General features: G+C 35.4%; 1 protein-coding gene across 1 annotated transcript in view; it reads right to left on the bottom strand.

Moving 5' to 3' along the window:
* LOC145994609 (spatacsin) overlaps nt 1–21,784 on the bottom strand; it is a 100,809-nt gene that overhangs the window by 62,787 nt on the left and 16,238 nt on the right. Inside the window, exons 8-15 of the mRNA XM_083130660.1 lie at nt 20,032–20,182; nt 16,513–17,126; nt 15,164–15,345; nt 13,222–13,379; nt 8,233–8,569; nt 6,041–6,697; nt 2,362–2,544; nt 1,956–2,146 (exon numbers count right to left, since the gene is read on the bottom strand). Coding sequence (XP_082986786.1) covers nt 1,956–2,146; nt 2,362–2,544; nt 6,041–6,697; nt 8,233–8,569; nt 13,222–13,379; nt 15,164–15,345; nt 16,513–17,126; nt 20,032–20,182 — 2,473 coding nt within the window. The remainder of the gene's footprint in view (nt 1–1,955; nt 2,147–2,361; nt 2,545–6,040; nt 6,698–8,232; nt 8,570–13,221; nt 13,380–15,163; nt 15,346–16,512; nt 17,127–20,031; nt 20,183–21,784) is intronic.

Below are 21,784 nucleotides of genomic sequence, written 5' to 3'. Positions count from 1 at the left end.
ATATAATTAAAATACAAAATTTCTACCCGCACCTTCTCGCCAGAGTCCTCCTTGACTGGATCACTTACACTCCAGAGAAGAGCGCAAACTACACACGAAACACATACAAAAAAAATAATATGTATATAATTATTGAAAAAGAAATACTAAACTGGTGGTTGCCTCACAACAGGAATAAAGTTAATACTATGGTAACTACATCTATTAGAAGGGGTATGTTTATTTTGTGTAATAAGTGCAGTTTTTAAATCAAATTTAGGATTTTAGTCATAATTTTAAAACCAAAATGTAATTTTATATATTGCTTTTGATCCAATTTTTCACCGTTATAACACTGAAATTTACTTTTATTTACTACTTTTGAACCCAAATTACCCAGTCCTTTACTTAACTAAAATCAACACTTGCCAAATTAAAAGCTGAGGCTCTAAAGGGGCACTCAACACATATATGGACAAAACACAGGACAAGACAACTCTACAGAGGATTATACTGGCCATAAGTCCAAACGCCAGAGCCTTCTTGGCCTGCAAGACAGCGGTTACTGGGGTGTACTGCGTGGAAATGAGGCTGACTTTAGGGTGCCTTCTCAAAAGGCCACTCCTTACATCCCGGAGTTATTGATGCCATTGGACTTCTAAACTATTAGAACTATCCAAAAATAGTGTGTGCATGCATTCCACATTAATGCCCATTTGCACTAACGTTGCACTAAGTCGAGAGTAAAGAGATCTGTAGGTCATGGTAATCCTCAAGTAACGATCGTCTTCTGTTGCACCAACATGAAAGGTGCCATGAACATAGCGAGTCACGAAACCCTGGAATAACCCTAGGAGCGTGGCTAGCCTCAAAGCAAGTGCCTAAACGTCATACAGATGGAAGTGTGCAATTGGTTACCTCTTTCGAGAAGACGTGGTTGGCGCGATTCTACACGTGGTGTGGTAGGAAACAAGGAAAGGATGGAAGTAATGGAACATTGATATCCTAAACAGTGACAAGCAACGGGCATGAGAAAATTTCAAGCACTAAATATAGATGGGAGAAAACATATTTATGTGAATAAATTTTGATATATTAGAGCAGCTTGTAATCATAGTAAGTAGTGTTACAGTTATAGTTGTGGTAGATTTCGATATATATACATGTATCTCCACGTAGCATTCATGATCGTTTTATAGCTAATATTTACATAGCTACAGGTTTCTGGATGTATGTTTATGTTTGTATTGTACGTGCAATTTTACAAACTCTGAACTGCAGAATGTGCACAATAAATATCTCGCAAAGTGTGTATATAGTAACATACTACATATTTCTCACTTTTTACATGCATAGTTTGAGTCTATTACTTCCTTTAAAACATTTGTTTAGTTTTGAAATTCTGAAGTGATGCAATACCAATTGCAAATGGCAGCCATTACTGCACTGCACGTGGGTTAACTCCACTTTTACTCGCCAATCTCGGAGGGTAAAGTTCACCCTCCTTTTACTCTCAACTTACCAGATGTTTCCATTGGTGCAACCAATTCGTGAGTTAACTGTGAGTTCACTCTTACAAGTAAATCGACGTTGGTGCAAATGAGCATAAGGTTGTTCTGGATGTTCTGGGAAGATTTTAAACAGGTTTAACTTTTCAGGAATTTAAATATCACTATGAAGTACTTTGACGCACACAAAAGAGGTATATTGGAAAAATAAAATCACTCGTAAGCTAAATGAGGTCAGTGCGGTTCCATCTACCTTAGATGGACAATGTGAATAGTTTTACACAAAATGTGTGCAATTATTTGAGTCATAACGATGCAATGCCAATGTTCTACAGGACTCAATAACAATCTGAGCATGATGCAACGAAAGAAATTGCACCAAGTACATCTAAGGATATCAGCAGCGAAGATAAGGAGATAGAATTGAAGATCTCACAAATTTATACAAGAGCATGCAATTTAACTTACCTACTTTACGCTCACATATTTTCTTCCCTTCTTTGGAAGACAAAATCTTGTTCGCAGCTAATATATGAATTCTTAAGGTTTCAGACTTGCCTCCTAACATCTCTACGAAAGAAATGCACGCTGCAGTAATATTGGAATCTCCAAATTTTTGCAAAGCCAATCCATGAGCACAATTGCATGCATGGTTTCTCCTGAATAAAGAAAACAAAATATTTGTATACATCGAATAACACGTTAAGAAAAATACAAATTAACTGCTTGATTTTAAACATACACATTTTAAAAAATTATTTTAACCTCGTAATTGTGTACACCCCTGTTCATGTAAAGTGGCACATTTTATAAGGTTGGGCATTTTATGTATGTGCCACTTTATCTGAACAGGAGTGTACTTGTATACACTTACATTTTTTTCGAAAGCCTTCCATGTGATTTGTATTGATCTATAAGGCACAAATTTGCAGCAAAGACAGGTCTCCCTTGCTTCAAGTAGTCCAGGTACGTCATTGTAGTTCTATGACCATATTTGGCAACAAGCATTTCTTGGGAAAAGTGTGGAAATTCTCTTATTGTATCATCTCCTTTATTTCTGAAATGTAGCATGTAACCACAATTATACATAAGTAACCTTAAAAAAGAATATTTGTCAGTTATTGTCAATTTGTCATAAAAACAAGAAAACCATGACCAAATAAATTTATGCAAAATAATCTAATACAGTTATTTTTAGTGTTTTTTATTGATTTTATCTGCAATGTTTCGTTCTGACCTTCATTCATGAAAAAATAAAGTACACAAAAGAAGAACTGGACAATGGAAAAATTAACTACCTGGATATATCCATTAAAGTTAAAAGGGATTGAAACCGGGGTGTACCATAAAAAGTTACCAGGAGAAAGTATATCCACAAGGAATCTGCACATGAAAGGAGAACCAAATACAACATTTTGGGAGAATTTTGTACGGAGAGCAACGAGATTATGCAACAACAAAGCAAGCTATGATAGAGAAATGAAGTGGATAATGGAGGCAGCACAGGAAAATGGATACAAAGCAGGGGATATAGTTCACGTCATAAGAAGAACAGAGAAGAAAATGCAAAAAGAGACAAAGAATAAAGAAAAAGAAGAAGAGGATAAGAATGGACAGGGAGAGAAGTATGTGAGCGTGCCATCCAGAAAAAAGATGGAGAAAAAGATAAGAAACATCTATGCAAAGAGCATTGAGAAATGGTTTAATGAATACAAAGGAGAAAGAGAGTGATGAATTGGCAATGGAGGGGTATATGAAGTATAATGTGGTGGATGTACAAACAAGTACATAGGAGAAGAGGGAAAATGAAATAGAGAGAAAAGTAGCAGAGACAAAGCACATATGCATAAACAGGGGAGAGAAAATAAACAAAAACGAAGGGGAAATTGGTATCAAATGGGTGGAACTGATAAAAAAGCATGTGGAAATTAAGTTAGTTAAATTTCCCGAGCCACCTTCAATTTTCTGCACAAAAATGGAAGATTTCAACTTGCCAGATGAGTTAAAGGAGAAAGGGAATGTCAGTGCCACTAGAAGGAGGAGGGGAGGGAAGACAAGAAGAGTAGGTTACAGGATGGAGGGGAGGGGAGAAACAGCCAGCTGTAAGAAACACCTGCAAGGAAAAACCAGTTTACCTAGGAGGAAATAAGGACACACTTTCTTTCCTTAGAAGTGTAGAGTGACTACCCATGTGAGGTTGCCTTTTTGTATGTATATCTTAGTGTAGCTTGAGAAAGTTCTGGGAAACCAGAACAAAACGTCGCAGATAAAATCAATAAAAACCACTAAAAATAACTGTGTTAGATTATTTTGCATGTACAAAAAGTGGTTATGCGAACCTTCAAGAAGAACACAAATAAATTTAGTAACAAACAGATCAGAAAATTACATATCTTGAAAGTAAGACTGGGCTGATACAATTTTGAACCAATAATGAATCTCTCTTATCCATTTCCACCGATACCAATACCGATGCTTTAAAATTGTAACAAAAGTTGTTCAAAATATTGATTGATATTTGTGGGTATGTATTTCACTCGAATAGAAGCATCAATTTACCAGAGTTTTGCTTTAAAATATTAAAAAATCACATCAGAATATCAAAATACCAGTTATGTAATCACAAAATACATTTTTCTCTCAAAATATTGGTAGAAAACCAAAAAAACTTCGAATTTTACATATCTTCCAGGACAATTAGACTGCAAAGCTGTCGCACAGCATTTTATTATACTACCATGTATTTTATTCCCCAAATATGAAATATATGTTAGTTCAGTCCAAAAAAATTAAAACTAAATAGTGTGACTGCTTTCACAAGTTCAAAAGACTACATAGTTCAAACTTTCGTGATTATTAGACAGTACAAACATGACATGTAAGAAGAGAGCATAGACACTAGGGCTGAGCTGATATCTATGTATCAGTATTGGCCGATACTAGTGGTATCAGTTAGAATTTATATACCTATATCCCCGATACTTTCACAGAGTATAACTATTCGGGAAAGTATGCAAAATACAAAGTTTTCATTTATTTTGCACCAATATTGTGTTAAAAACTATATTTTGTGATCCCATAACACATAATTTAATATTCTGATGTAATTCTTGAATATTTTGAAGCAAAACCTGCTAAAATGATGCTTATAATTGGATAGGAATACTCGCTCACTAATATTAATCAATATTTTCAACAACTTTTAATTGTTACCATTTTCGAGCATCAGTTTCAGTGGAAATTTGATCGGAAATTGGCATTCATTTGAGTAACAGTTCAACCCTAACTGAGACACTTTTAAGTAAATTATTTCATTATTTTGTACTAACAAACACTACAGCATTATGTTAAATCACTCTCCTATTCAGTTAGAAGTGGTTATAAATATAACACACTGAGTACCAAAAAATCTTCTCTGAATTGAGCATAAAATCCTCATGCAACTCAACTAAGACATTGATACAAATATAGCAAATTGAAATATAGAAAAGGAAGACATCTGCTCTAAGATAGGTTAACCAGGAGAAATAAAGGAACACTCGCACAGTTTAACACAATAAGAATCTTCCAGAGATACGAGGTGTGGCAATAAAGTTTCCGGACTCAAGCTGTAACTCTTTTATTGAAAAAATCAGACATTCGAAATATTGTATCCTTCAATGTAATCCCCTCCCTGATCCCTACCCTGCTCCACGAGCATCTCCCACTGCTAGAAGCAGTGTTGCAGGTCATTTTCTGATATGCTTTCATTGCGTCCACAGACTCGAACCAGGTTCCTTTTAGTGCAGACTTGACTTTTTGGAAGAGAAAATGTCGCACGGGGCTAGGTCCAGCAAGTACAGTGGATATTCAAACACTGGAATGTTGTGTTTTACCAAAAACTTCTTCACAGATAGCACGTTATGAATTGGCACGTTGGCCTGATGAAGAATGCATGAGCCATTCTTCCACATATCTGGTCTCCTTCTCACCCGTCCACGAACGATACCCAAAACATTCTTATGATCCAACTCATTGACAGTCTGACCTCCAGGTACCCAATCAACGACCAATTTTAGCAACTTTGATACTGACTTCAGTTTTCTAAGAGCAAGGGTGACCTGATCGTGGATCGTCCCCGACACCTTCCCTATTCTCTTTAAACTTCTAAAACTACTCGAAAACTCGTGTGCGAAATAAACACTGATCCCCATAAATTTCTTTCAACTAATTGTAAGTTTCCGTGGCGGATTTCAAAAGTTTTGTGACATTAACACGTTGTTCCACTTTCGAACTTAGCATGATTCCAACAGAGCTCAGATGCACAGTCCGCTTCTAACAAATGCTACAGCCAGACTGTTCCACGCATGTGCGTAAAAGTTTGTGCACAGGCAGAGAATAGTCCACAGATCAGTATCCTACCCAGCTCTTTATCAACCTGACCTGAAGTGAATAAGTAAATCAATCTGGAAACTTTATTGCCACACCATATAATACTGAAATATGATTAAATAACTTCTCTGAACGAACTCTGCATAATATCAAATAAAACCATTTGCCAATTCCATGCTTACCTATGCATCTCCTGCCAACCAAACAGCTTCGAGATATCAAACGGTGAGCATCCGTCAAGAAGTTCATACACAGTAATATCACATTGTGGAGTAGATTGAGCATTTTCATGTTGAAATGCAAATCTTAAAACAGGAAATCTAGAAACAACATTTTGAAGTGCATCTTTGTTTAAGAATTTATCCTGAGAAAGATCACTTGTAAGAATATCTTGTAGGCACGTTTCGCTGAACAATATCACAGCTAAGACTAGAAGAGGATGATCATTAATGTATGCTTTTATGTCTCCTCTGTACTGCTTTCTTGATAAGTACCTGGCACTGTTCACAATGGCATTCTGAAGGAATACCTTATCTGAAGGATTTGACAACAAATGTTGGAATGTCTTGTACAATTCGCACAACTCTTGCTTCACACTGGATTGCAGAGATGCACAGAGTTCACTAGAAAAATCACATTGTTCAATAAAATGAAACAGCACATTAAAGAGATTGTGCTGAAGACAGTAGTTGGTTAACAAATCATAGAATTTGTCTTTTGATACGTTTGACGAAGATTGAACAAATGCTGATTCCAAATCAGATAGATTTCTGGTCCTCATAATTCTCAAGAGAATTAGCCATATTTTCTCTTTTTCCCTGGAACTGAACACTCCATACCTGGAGTAGAGAAAAACAATTACAATTATTTATTTTTCTACTGTCACAGGGATGTGGCAGACAGCATTAAGCAACAATAAAATGACAAATATATAATGGAAAAAGCAAACTGTATATTTAGAAATTAGTTTTTAAAAAGTCTTAGTGGAAATGGTTTTTATCTTCTCCGGTAATTTGTAATTTAGTACATAATTTGTTACTTTATGAATATAAATATGTAATTCATATACCATTTTTTTTTTTAAGTAAATGTCTAAATTTGCAGCATCTTTCTCTTAAGAAAACCTACCGGAGTCATCTAGTCACATACAATTATTGCCGAGGTGAATGACCCAATCAGGTTCTTCACAGAATATTTATAATGAATAAGAATCATATTAGTTATTGGTATGAATAAATTGTAAATCGGTATAGCATATATTTCATATTCATATTTCTATATTCATAAAAAGAACAAAATGCGGAATTGCGTGATTACATTACAAATCTCTATGTTTCTTGGCAATTTTTCAGAAATGTCCATAACATATGACTACCCCATTATTAATTTACACTGAAACAAAACAAACTTGTCTTTGTCAACTTTACATATTACTAAATATTTTTTATGGGATGCTGTTTTGAAGTAATGTTACTTTGGTTGATAATTATCAAAATATTAGGATACAACAAACTCCACAATAGTAGAAACCTAATTATACTTATCACTAACAGATTTTTTTCTATGTAGGTCATTTGGAAAATAAAGAACGTTTTTTGTGCATGCAACACATGCAACTGTTTCGTTGCAGCAGGTCATTTGTTCACTGTGTTCAGTGTGGTGTAGGTAGTTGCCTGGTGCAGTTGGTGCCGCTGATCTGTTCACGTGGTGAGTAACAAGCTGTCACAATGAAAGTGCCAATTGCAAATCCCACCGACTGTAAGATGCATTTTTAGTTTTTTTGCACGTGGAAAACGTTTTAACCTATCACATTCATTGGAGACTTGTTGCAATCTATGGCGAAGGTGTTATGAACGTGGCAAGTGTCTGGAAATGGTGCATAATGTTCAAGAATGGGCAAAGAGATGTTTATGACCTGGAGTGATCAGGGCAACCCTCTGTCATCACGCATGCACTGTAACAAAAGGTGGGTCACATCCATGGGCGTTGCCAGAAATTTTTGCAGGGGGGATCGGGCAAATTATAAAAGTTTGACATCATTCAAGAGAATCAACACAGCTTCAGACTTTTTCCTTGTTTCCGAAGATGCCAGGTGGTAACGTGGTAAGAGGGGGTAGTTAAACTAGTGTCAAGGTACGAGAAGTGCTTCAATGTCAAAGATGACTATGTGGAGAAGTAGATAAAGTATGTGGCAAAACATGTATATTCTGTTTCTGCAATATTAAAAATAAATATCTGTGACTTTCTTTACTTTCCAAATGACCCTTATATTTTGGTTACTTTACGTTGCTTTTACACTTCTCTATGTTAACCATCATAATGAGGATGAATGATCAAATAGATGATAGCACAACATGGATACATCCACACTCACAATGAAAGACGATCCAGAACAGCATCTTTCGTATTTTGCATGCAATCAGCAGTATGTACTTCATCCACCATCTCCTGGGATATGGGCCACACTGCAAACACATTCCTTATATTAACATTCAACAGTCTGGATTCAGCAGAATTTATAGGTACTATCATTCCAACTTCTCTATCACTTTCAACAAGTGAAGTTTCTTGCATATCATTCTGAGGTAGTTCCAATACTGATTTCTGAGCAAATTTTGAGTCAATCCACAAGAATAACATTTCTTCTGAGTTGTGTTTCAACAAGTACCTCCATACTACGTCTGGTTTCAGTACAGTTTGCAAATCAGATTCTGAAATATTAATAAAAGTAATACATTTATAATTTTTCACTCTTATGTTTAAAAAAAAAACAAGAATATGAATGCTGATATACCACCACAAAAAAACTGATAAGTAATTAATAAATTAATATGTTTGCAATCAAGAGCAAACTTGAACCATGTTTCTGCCATGAAAATTCCATTCATTTTGCACTTGCAGCACAGATCCCTGGTGCAGATATATTTTACAGTGGTTTAGATTCCACTTTAAACTATACGTCCAGTCCCAAGTAGCATACACAAGCATCAAGTGGAGTTAAAATAAACTTTGACAAAGTTTGGTATTTTCCAAAATATACTTGTAAATTCTCTTAGAGTTTGATCCAAGTTAGCTGCAGAATAATAATCAAAGCAAACATCTGAACTGGACAATTTTTAATATGCATGTGCTAACAATTTCACTAAATGAAGTAAACAGTGTTGAATTATTTGCTAATACAATATATGATACACAAGTTTAATTTTTCTGTGTTGCATCTTTCTGAATAATCTCGAACATTCAAGAAGCCATTGTCCTGTAGATGAGGCAGTAGTTCTCCAAAATTACTAGGTTATTAAAAAAAATAGGCAACGTGGAAATAGGAACCCTTTCCTATTGCTTCATATTCAAACTCTACAGTATGTTCAACATGAGAATTCCAATAGGGATGGGACAGATTAATCGCTACTCTAATGGTATCAGCCGATATAGACATATTGCTGTATTGGTTTATTGGTAAAATTACCGATAATTTTACTGATCCGATATATCTATAAATATCTTATAATTTAGGGCAATATTCTGCCATTTTGTTATAATATTTATGGATAACCTCCATGCTTACAGGCTGAAACCAAGTGTTAGGTAATAATCAAAATCTAATTATTGATAACAACTCGTTTGAACCAGTTTCCAAATTCAAATACTTAGGAGTAATATTAACAAATGAAAATTATATTAAAGAGGAAATAAAAAGTAGGCTTAATTCAGGAAATGCATGTTACTTCTCTCTTCATAAACTTTTGTCTTCTCGTTTAATATCTAAGAAACTAAAAGTTAAAATATACAAAACCGTAATTTCGCCTGTAGTATTATATGGATGTGAAACTTGGTACCTTACATTGAAAGAGGAACATAAATTGAGAGTATTTGAAAATAAAATCCTTAGGAAAATCTTTGGACCTAAAAGGGATGAGGAAACAGGTGAGTGGAGAAGGTTACATAATTTAGAACTACATAATTTGTATTCATGTCCAGATATTATTAGAATAATTAAATCAAGAAGACTTAGGTGGGCAGGACATGTGGCACGAATGGGAAAGGAAAGAGGAGTTTACAGGATTCTTGTTGGGAAACCTGATGGTAAGAGACCTGTAGGAAGGCCAAGACAAAGATGGATGGACAACGTTGAGATGGACCTAAAGGAAATCGGTAGGGATGGAAAAGAGTATATAGATCTTGCTCAAGATAGGGAAAGATGGAAGGAAGGCCTGTGTTGCTGCAGCCATGAACCTTCGGGTTTAAGAAGGCTAGGGAGTTAGTTAGTTAGTTAACCTCCATGCTGTACTTACAAGCATGCAGTTTCTTTTGCATTTCAATCACCTTGTAACATACATTTTCATTCAGGTTCCTTAAGGACCATTTGAAATTTTATATCGGATCTGTAGAATATCGGTTATCAGTAAATTTTATATCGATACTGATTTCAATCTAGAATCCTGGGCTTTGTAGCTTGTAATATTGAACATTCTGCTTTACAAGTCAGTAACATGGCTAAATAACATATACAAGATGGTGCTCTAGTCAATTCAATCCATTAGAGAACTGTAATGTTTTTTACTGTTTTCTTCTCTTATATATTTTCCTTCTATTCATTTCTATTTATTTTTCTTCTTTTAGTTCCTCTTTTTGCTATACTTGTTCATTTTAGAGATCAGCCTTTCTATGTCTCTTGCTCTACATGTTTTTTATGTGGATCTTTACTTACTTTCTTGTTCCTACTTTCTCCCCCCCCCCCCCAATCTCACTCATTTTCTTCCATGTCTTAGGGATTTTTGGATGCACTGGAAGTTATTTATTGTTATAAATAATTAAACTAATGTTTTTTTGATGCAATCACAAAAAGTCATTATATTTCTGTTTCACGATGAAAATTGTGATTTCGACCTTAGATTTTTTGTTGTACAAATGTTATTCATTACTGAAAATACACAATTCAAACCCTATAAATTATCACTTGCAAGTAGTGTATGCAGATAGATTTCTGCCCCCAATTTCAGTCCCCTACTCTTCAGTAAAACAAGTTTAATTCGCCTAGCTTACATGTCTTTTTTAATATTCATGCTGAAACAACTTCAAGATCCCATAAAATATCCATGCATTGTAATTGATTGAGTTGGTGTTTTAAGTCCACTTTATGCACAGTAAGGCTAATTGAGACTGGACTTACAGTTTAAAGTAAGATTAGAAGCACTATGTGCCTCCATCGGGTATTGAACCCGGGACCTCTTGATTAGAAGGCAACGATGCTATCACTGTGCCATCTGGGAGGCCTCCATGCATTGTGAAATAATACAAAAATATTATTAATCAATACTGAGAATATATATTTGTCTCTTGCTCCATCTATAGTATATTGCTCCATAATCACCTCATCAATACATCAAACCATCTTAAATTCTCACAGTGCCCATGCATATACTTCTAGTCATGACTTGGGTCTCGTCATGAGCAAATCGAATGCAATATCTATTTCTAAGGTAAAAGTAATGTCGCGAGAGTAGCGAACGTGAATAAGTAATGTTGAGAGCGTAGCAAACGAGAAACATTTTTAGAAATACAACTATTTCTTTGTGTACACGAACTTGTATAAATGAACTGATCTCACACACATGTGTGTGAACATGAATGTATGCCACCACTTTACATAAAAAAGTTTAGTATATTTATGAGAGTGAGGACTTTATTGAGGTTAACAATTTGCAGGACATTTCGCAGGAGACTGTTGAAACAGGACATATTTGGTTTTTGAAGTATCATCGCAGATGGTAGGACATGACTAAAAAAAATTTAAGAAATAAAAAAATAATATTTTTTTTTAAAAAAACTTTTTCGAAAATCAGGATGTCTGGTTACCCTAGTTTATACATATTACATTTACAACATTCATTATGAAAATCTAAATGCTAGCAATTGTGACAAGAAGACTGCACCTTCTTTATGAAGCTACACAAATAGTGTTTGCTTCAATTTCTTAATCACTCAAGTGATTCAAGTTTAAAAAATACCATTTTTCAAAGGTCATACTGGTGTTTCATTTTATAAAATCTCATACATTTTTCTTTTATCACTTCAGAATATACTAAAAGATGCCAAACCCAATTTCGCTTGAGTAGGTTACGAGACCTGTAGCTAGAACTGATCTCCAGGTAATGCTCACTCGTTATCATGGAAAGGAGCTTTGTAAACTAAGTCCTTTTTCCACAACTTTAACAGTATTAAATTAAGGTAAATTATGTGTGTCTTGGGTGAGAGGGAGGAGGGGGGGGCTTAAGTTAATATAAATCATAAAATTTAGAAATATAATACAAATACTACAGTCTTTGCAACGTCTTCTGAAAATCTTTTAGAAGTGTAATTGATAGAGGCATGCATATTTCGTTTTTGATGAAAACACGAAATGTGAAATAACACATTCTAATGTTAATTTTTCATGTTTCTGAAAGGTGTGAGGTGCATTTTCCCACACTCTTTTATCATGAAATGATGCGAAATGAACGGAAAAATGCGAAATAGACTCATAAAGATGAAATTTACTGTTTATATACCAACGCGGAACTTTCTGAAGTCTAAAGTATCCTGTGAGTTATGCAATTCATGGAAAATTGATTATTTCTGATGTAAATATTTGAGAAGCAAAAATGGACTCCTTTATACAGGAATAAACTTAACATTCTGGTAATGATTTAATGTGCTATTAGAAGGGATATGTTTATTTTGTGTAATAGTGCAGTTTTTAAATCAAATTTGGGATTATATTCACATTTTGTAAAACCAAAATGTCATTTTATATGGCACTTTTTCACCACTATAACAGCAAAATTTCATTTTATTTACCACTTTTGAACCCAAAATTGACTCTGTTTTTGAACCAAAATTTTGCTTTTTTATTTACCAAAAATATGTGCCTCTAGTAATTGACTGTTACTGACATCAACCCTTACTACACATTCTATACCTTTTGACAATACAGATATTCATATCATACAAGAAAAAAGCACAAATATTCATTATAGTGCCTACCATACATTCCACCCTCAGCTGAAGCAATAAAACTCACCTTCCTTCACAAACCTTGGGAGCCATTGACCTTTAATGCAGATGTGGAAGAAATTTCTGTCTAAAGGGGAGAAAGGAACTTTCCTATGAAAGAACTTTCTAAAGTCAGAGAATCTTCTAAATACTTGCGGTACTTAGACTTCTGCTCATAAACAAGATGAACGAATGTAATAGCTGCTGTTCATGTTCTGTGAATTTATCCTTCATCAAATAATATCTGCAAATGATGAGCAAAATAATATCTGCTGTCTACATTTTCATTCTTCACTGCAAATTAATTATTCAAAACCCATAGTATACATACCTCCTGCAGCAAAGAACAAGTCCACAAACACTCTATCTTTCCATTCAGTTGCCTGACTCAGAATAGTTTGAATGCTTATCTTTCCTTTTCCACATGGAATTGGGAATTCATAAGGAGGAACATCTGTATGATATTCCAAGACTGTACCACAAAATTCCCTTGAATAAAACAAAAAAAAATATGCATTCCAATAAACTGTTCTAAAAATATAATATGCTTAAAAATATCCATTTGGGGTACATTCGAATCAAGTCATTATTGATTTTTCAACATAGTGGTTCAATAACATAAAAAAATGATTATTGACTTGATTTGAATATAATATTTAATTCATATTTTGAGAAATGAGAGAGGCAGTAGTAAATAATTACACAGAATTACTCATGTTTTCCGCAAAGCTGTTTTTTTACTTTGTTCTATTAATTTCAGTGGCCACTGCCCCTGGTAAAATAGTAGTGGCAAATTAATACTGCAATATACATGCATAACAGGTAAAACATACACATCGGGGTTCACCACCGATAACAAAAAATCCTTTCTTGCCAGTGCTGGTGAGAAATCAAAGTCACTGAAAGCGTACTGTCTGCCTTGCAGCCTCCAAATTTGAATCTTAACAGTTGGGTCTGTCTCAAGTTAGAGCCAGAAGAATGAAGCACCTTGCAGCCCAAGCTGGCAAACAATTGGAAAGCTGGCCTTTGGTTCAGGTTTCCACTGCGATAACAGAAAATGCTCTTGTGAGAGTGGCGATGTGGCATCAAATGATCTAACTGGAGGCATGTTGTTTCCTGCCTCCAAATTTGGAGGTTGCCAGGTGGGCACCACAGTCAATTTAGTTTGCACAACAATTTTTATTAACAAATATGTATATTGAAGTGAAAATACTCTGATTAATTATAATATTCTGGTGTCCTAAATGAAACATGTCAATCAAAATCAGCACTTACCAAATAAATTTAATGATATTGGCCAGAGGAAGATTCCATTAGATCCAGTTGTTGCAAACTAATTGAAAACAAATTTCATATTTGTCAACAAGCCTAGATATACCGTAATTGAATTAATACTCTCTATGAATATGGCAAAATTTATTTATTAATATTAAATTTCAAGGGCACATATAAATTATTGCACAAAGTTAAAAAAATAGAAAGCTATTTCAGAGTAAAATTGTTAGGGTTGGGGCATTAACTTTTAAAAAATGTATTTACTGGACTGCAGGCTCATGAAGGTTGAGAACCACTGCTGTAGGGTCTCGGCTCAGGAATATCATCTGCTAGTGTGTTGTGTACAACAACCTGGTTTGTTGTACGTGTTGCCATATCAGGATATAAAGAAAGCTTATGTGAAGCCTATTGCTTCACTCAGAACAAAATATTTTAATCTTGAAGCTTTCCTAGCGGCGAATGATAAAGAATATTTTATATTTTAATCATGTTTCACATTTCATAGGTTGTTAGTCTATATTTGGGCATTGTAATGTGTCATATATATATATATTAGCACCAACTGTAAAAATGACGGAACGCTTAGACTTTTATCTATTTTAGTGGTTAGTTTTAAAGATTGGAACTATGAAACTACAATCAGCACATTTCTGTCTTCCAAAAGTGATTTCTGCTGCATAATTATATGTTAGAGAAATTTTAATTTGATATTTGATCTAAATTACATTTTCTTAATGCTGGAAATATCTATTCTCTAATGTTTGTGTAGCACTTCAGAGGTTGGGAAAGAAACATACACGGCTATAGCCAGCTTCAGATTAAAAAAAATTCACATGGTTCATTGTGTTTCAAGTGAGTGTGTATGTAAAATGAACATGAATCACAATTGTATGTGTGGTGTGGGGAGAGGGAGAGAAAGGTTCATTATAAATGGAAGAAAGAGCAGTGTCACCTGTAGCATGCATATTTGAAACGTCACAAACAAATGTGAGCATTACCTATGTTCTAGCGTTTTAATGCTCGGTAAGAAATCCTCAATTTTCTGTAGAAATTTCCAAGCATCCTGTTCCTCTTCAGATAATAGCATATTTTCCATTAGAAAATGAACCAAATAATCCCTGAGTTCCTTATCCACCGAGTTGAGACATATTTCTTTCAGCTTCTCAGATGAATTATAGCCCTGAAAAACAAATATGATTGCTGCGCTGTGTTCAATTAATGACAGAAAAAGAATGAAAGATCTTGTAGAGACACTGATCCTTATTTTAACCTCTACATTTGAATTGCTTCTTCTATGCTGTGCTTCCATGTGTTATGATTCTTCCTTAAACATAAATCCCCCGTTTTGCTTCTGAACACCATGAAATCAAGAAGAAACTGGAGAACAAGGGATCTTTCATTGATTTCATATGGATGTGATTAAAACAAGTACTTTACATCTAGATATTATCCCACAAGATAAATGAACATGGTAATAAGTAAATGAGCTGATGTAAATGAGTACTGTAAAAAAAATAAAGTTTCTACTTAGAGGAAAGAAATATTGAATTTACTGCATTATGTTCACAGCAATAAGGCCAGTCTTCTTCAGTGTTAAACGAAACATAAAAATATGCTAAAAAAATACCCATTCTGTGAACTCATGATAATAATGTATTTATATTTTGTACTTCCTTACATAGCTAATTGTGGTGATGAAGATGACTGATGATTATATGAAACTGATGAAAGGGGAAAAATGAAGGAACACACATGCTTAGATCCAGGTTTTTAGTTGCAAAATTAGTATTCAATGAGCTCAGCCACCAAAGTGCAAAAAAAAATATAATAAAAATAAAAAATATCTGAACAGCAAATCTGAAAATACATCATCTGGTCCTGACTGCATCCCTGTGAATGTTAAATAGATAATACAAAATAGCTATAAGTTTAGAGTTTTTCTTTTAAATGCACTTTATGCACAGTAAGGTTAATCGGAACTGGATCTACAGTTTAAAGGGGGATCCAAACCACTATGTCCCTTCAGCTATGCATTTGACACACAGACATGTATAGCAAGTAGTGATTTCTTCATAATTTTATATTTTTTTGCAATTCAGACTAAGGTGTTTTGCTTTGGGCTCTGGCTATAGGATGCATGCAGGTTCAAGCCTCCTGGGGAAAGTGCAACAAGTTTTCTCCTGAGATTTCGGCCAGTGTATGGGGCTGGTGGCGACCAACGATCATGAGGAAATTGAGGAGCTACGAATGAATAGCATAACCTACAAAATGTCACCCTGTAAACGGTTGGTATTTTATAACCCATGTCATATCTTAATTTTTAACTGAAGATATAATCTACACATACCACATTTTTCAAAACAGTTTGAACCATCTCTATGTTTCTCTTCCTGAGTAAATCGTGAGTCCAGTCTTCTACAACTTTCTGTATGAATCCTTGCACTTTACTCTCTGACCAGTTTTTATACGTAGTGAAAAACACTTGGGCAAAAGGAACTGTGTTTGCCAAGATTGCTTCCTGGATAACTTCTGCTTCACTTATATGATCCCACGTACTCCACATGACTTTTAATGAGGTATCCACACATGACAGAGGTTCATAATTTAAAACAGTGGTTGTATCCCTTGGGTGGTGGTACAAGTAACTTCTCAACTGAACAATGAAGTTCATGACTTTGATCTTGGTGGCAGAAGTGATTTCGTCTATGTAAAGTCCACTCACATCAGTACTTGATGTACTTGCATATACCTCACTGTCATGAAGACACTGAAGAATTTCATAGGTACTGTCTAGACTTAGAACAACCAACTGTTCTGCAAATGTGATATTGTTCATGTTATCCTGAACTGCATGGATTAGTGTTGAGAATAACTGATCCATTCCGATGCAAACTTCATTTATTTTTCTATGCCACATGTTCATATCTTCAGAAAGGTTCTTCACAATGGCAGATTTGAAAGCTGAAATTGATCACAAAAATTAAATTATCAAATAAGGTAATACTCCAATTATGCATACAGTGGAACCCTTATCTTATGTTACTGGATTTTACATTTTCCCCCAATAAACTATCAATCTTCATGGACTTATCAGATTTTACATTTTCCTGCATTTAAATCTTTTCAATTTGGTCCCCTGAAAAAAATGTTAAATCAAGGTTATATGATTATTACAAAAATTACCATTATTAATAAAAGACAAGAACCAATTATTGCACAAGTGTCACACCCACATTTTATCATTCACTAAACTAATCAAGGGATCCCGGGTTCGATACCCAGTGGAGGCACGTACTGGTTTGGATTCCACTTTAAACTGTAGGTGCAGTCCCGAATTAGCCTTACTGTGAATAAAGTGGACTTAAAACACCAAATCAATAAAAAAAATCATTCACTAAACCTCAAGAAAACCTTATAATTTTGCATCAATGCTCTTTTTTTGTTTATATAGGTGCAGTTATATAGCAATTATAATAATTACATAATTACAAAAAAAAAATTTTATTGTGCCTCCACCAGGTATCGAACCTGGGACCCCTTGATTACAAGGTGAAGACGCTACCACTGCGCCACCATCATTACCAACTAATTGTACACTGTCACGGGCAAGAGTATCGTGGCAGAACACACATCTCAGAGGGGGAAGAGGGGGACTGATAGGCCCACCATGTGGATTTTACTTCTTACGTATGTTACCTTTAAGATTTTGTGAACAAAGGTAATCCAGAAACATTGTGAACAACCTTGGGAACGAAGTAATTTATTTTCGACTTTTTATAAAATTCTTCACAGTTGAAGAATTGAATCTGGCAGCAGAAGAAAAGAGACGCTACAGCACCTTGAATAACGTAGTGTGGAAAACGACCCAAGAAACTGGTTCCCCAGACGGATGAGAAACAGATGGCAGTGCGATCAATGTCTGTGCTATTTTTCTTATGAAAGTAATGCGGTTTTGTTAGTTTTTGGAATATATTATGTAGATTTGTTTGTCTTGAAAGGCGGTAAGTGAATTGATGGAAACAGTTATATTTGTGGAGTGATTTGCAGTCACAAGATGACATTAATTTGGAAAGAAAAGTAAAATAAAATTAATAAATAAATAGCATGCGTAACACAAGAAGAAACATCACAAAGTGATTCCGGATGTCAGGTGTTGTATTGTGTACTAGAGTTTATTTTTCTATGTTATTAGAATATAAATAGTATCCTGAGAAATATTTCATACCGAGGCGACAAACCACAAATGTCGCTTGGAAGCGAGCAGTCCGTAATCAATGCAGCCTTTCGAACCGTAGGAACACAAGCTCTGACTGCACAGTTTCCTCAAGGAGATTTTACACCTAACGGACACGCGACAAACGATACGAGGATTTCACACAAAAGCGACACGGGTCCTTTGGTTCAAGGCAACTTTCACACCGAAGCGACACATGTTGCTTGGAAACAAGCCAATCAAGAGCAACATTTCACATCGTAGCGGTATGATGGGAAGCACAGGCCAGCATTCGGTTGGTGAAATCCTCAAGCGACAAGTGTCGCGTGCCCCTTGTCGCTTTGGTGCACAATCTACCTAAAGCAAGACACTCATTGCATCGCGCATGCGCGAACAACAAACCACGGTAACATGTTGCAAGCTATTGATGAAATGGCCCAGTTTGAGCGACGCACAAGCGACAAAGCGACACGTGTGACTTATCGTGTCGCCTAGATCTGTTGTTGTAATGTGCGGTTTTTCATGTCGCCTATCTGTTGTTCGCACAATTAGCAGCGAACGCTTGCCAATAGACTGAAGGCACCATGTCGCTTGTCACTTAGTTGGGAACTCCCCCTGTGGCACGTTGCTTCGGTCTGAGCACCCTTCCTGTAAGGAGCTTTCCGACCGAAGTAACAAGTAGCACGCGAATATGCCATATGAACGTGTCGTTTGCTGTTTGGACCCTCGTGTGCAATGAATGCTATTTTACAGTCTGGAAGTGTGTGTCACTAGTGTGACAGTGTGAACATCCCATGTCGCTTGTCCCATTGGTTTGAAAGTTTCCTTACACTCATGTCGATGCCACTAAGAAAGTTTTGTGCGGTTCCCTTTGTCGTTTCATGGAATCATCATTATCATCATCACTGCGATTAGTTTAAAGCGGAAGAAAAGAGACAGTAAATATCCAAAATACAAATGCTTGAGTGTGTATATCTTTAAAAGAAATGATGATGATGATAATAATAATGAACCTAATTAATACACAAAAATTTAGTTTCCAAGAGCATTTGACGCGTATTTTTTTCTCCTGTATTATTACCGAAAGTATGACGATAACAGGACGTGGTCGACTGTCTAGAATGTTCGCTAATTTCTTCGCGACCACTGTACCAAATATCATAGCAATTATCATATTCATAGAAATGCTTCATGTAAAAGAATCAAACGTTGCAGCGAAAACGCCATTTACTTCCATTATAAGCAGACGAATACCAAGCACCGGGTTCAACACCAGCACCTCTAGTGGATCATTTTCGAGTGGAACCAGCCAGAGCACACAGAACTGTATCGTTTTCCACACTACGTTATTCAAGGTGCTGTAGCGACGCTAAATAACAATGCTCATCAAATGAAAAACCATGACTTATCAGTGCATATCTTTTTAATTCTATTCTACGCATTCTAAATCTCAAAAACATCACATAAATCATATTCTTCTCTTGGCAAGACCATAAGAGAATGTCAGCAAAATAGAATGGAAAATGTAGGTGGTTCTGGAATGGCAGGAAGAGAAGTTTTGGATCCAAAATACCTTTCCGCATGCCATGACTCCTGTGTTAAGTACATGTGAGAATATCAAATATCAATATACATATTATACTAATTGCATACCTTGCACCTGAGAATGAAGAGCCAACCGTGCTACTTCCAACTGGTGTTGTCGTAAGCCAGCCATCAAAGCTGGAAGAGGAATCATTAAATCACCCTGTTCATCTCCTCTCAATAGACGGCTAATTGGTTCAGTTCCTACACATTGCAGAAGCTGCAATAGAAAGCTATTTTGTGAGAATTATAGCACCAACTATGTTGAACAATTGTATGTTTCTACAATGTTCTAGTATCAATATTTGGCTCAACATGGATCAATAAGAATATCTACATTGGTATTTACTGTGACTATTGTGAGTTTCCACCATTTTTATTGCTTTTGAGTTTTAGTGAATTTAAATCTTTGGGTGCATCAGCACTTAGGCTATTTTGCACCCATCACTTTATACAGGGTCCTGCCCCTTACCATAACTAAAATAACTGTAATGTTGTTTAATAAAATTTTAAAATATTCTCACTTGAGTTAAAAGCTGAGGCTGTAAAGGGGCACTCAGCACACATAAGGACAAAATAACAGGACAACACAAACAATCCTACGAAGATTATACTGGCTGTAGGTCCAGATACAAGTGCCTCGTTAGCCTGCAAACAGCAGTCCAGGGTGAACTATGTGGAAGTGAGGTTGACAACTGGGTGTACTACGTGGAACCTTACACCCATTTATTGCTATTGAAATTTTTGTTGTGTCTTACTGCTCAGGGTGTGTTTGCACTTTGTAATGCGATGCCTCAAAGCCTAGCGGGCTATAGCAGTTTCTTGGTGTCATGGTTTATGTGGAACTTTGTTTATCCCATGGGTGTTAAGGATAATGGATTAATGCTTGGCAAAATGAAAATAATGATCAGAAAGCTATGATTGATCGTGGTGAAGATTTGATAAAGAAAAAGTGCATGTGTCAGGCAGAAGACTTGACGACGTTCAGTGCAGTGTCCAAGATGGGGTTGGTGGTCATAACCCACTCCCCTCCTCCTTTGGTCCAGTATTCCTAAGAGAAAATAATGTCAAAGGCTGGAAAAGATGGTAAAATGAAGGCTGACTACTAAAAAATAGTATATGTAAGTTCTCCTCCACCTTTAAAAACCGTGAATATGCTACTGTTGGTATCCCAGAACATGTTATGGGGCAATATAGAGGTAGACTAAATTTTGATGGATACAGATGTATACTAATAAAAAACAATTATTGTTTCCTTCTTATTGCAAATTTTGATTAGGAAAAATATAAAAAGTTTATTTTAGTAACAACCTTTCATTGTAGTAGGATTGTATAGAAACATATTTGCAAAATGTGAAAATCTTTAAATTATTTTCTAACATAAAAATTGCAAAGTCTTATAGTTTAGTAATGTTAAAATTAAGGCAAGCATTTCTTCAGGTTTCTTGGCATTAATAATGCATAAATATGAAATATACTTCTAATTTGGCAAAAAATTATTTTCAAAAGTTTATAAATAACAAAAAATGATTACAGGACTATAAAATAGGTGAATATAAACTAGTAGTAGATTGTTGAAATGGAGTGATTGCACACAAGTATATATGGAGTTCTTGTTTTGAAGTTCATCAATAGAATAACGATTCTATGATGTCTGTGGTGCAGTCATACACACAATTCTGTGCACTGTACTGCGCACAGTATTTCATATGGAGGGAGGGAGGGAGGGAGGGAGGGAGGGAGAGGGGGAGAGTGAGTGAGTGAGTGAGCGAGCGAGCGAGCGAGTGTGAGTGGTAAAAGATGAAAATATAATTTTCAGAGA

This window comes from Lepisma saccharinum, chromosome 11, assembly GCF_977018435.1.
Source record: "Lepisma saccharinum chromosome 11, izLepSacc3.1, whole genome shotgun sequence".
In the NCBI taxonomy this organism is placed as follows: Eukaryota; Metazoa; Arthropoda; class Insecta; order Zygentoma; family Lepismatidae; genus Lepisma; species Lepisma saccharinum.
Note: the sequence above shows the minus strand (reverse complement) of the source record. Positions and strands in the feature narration are given on the sequence as shown.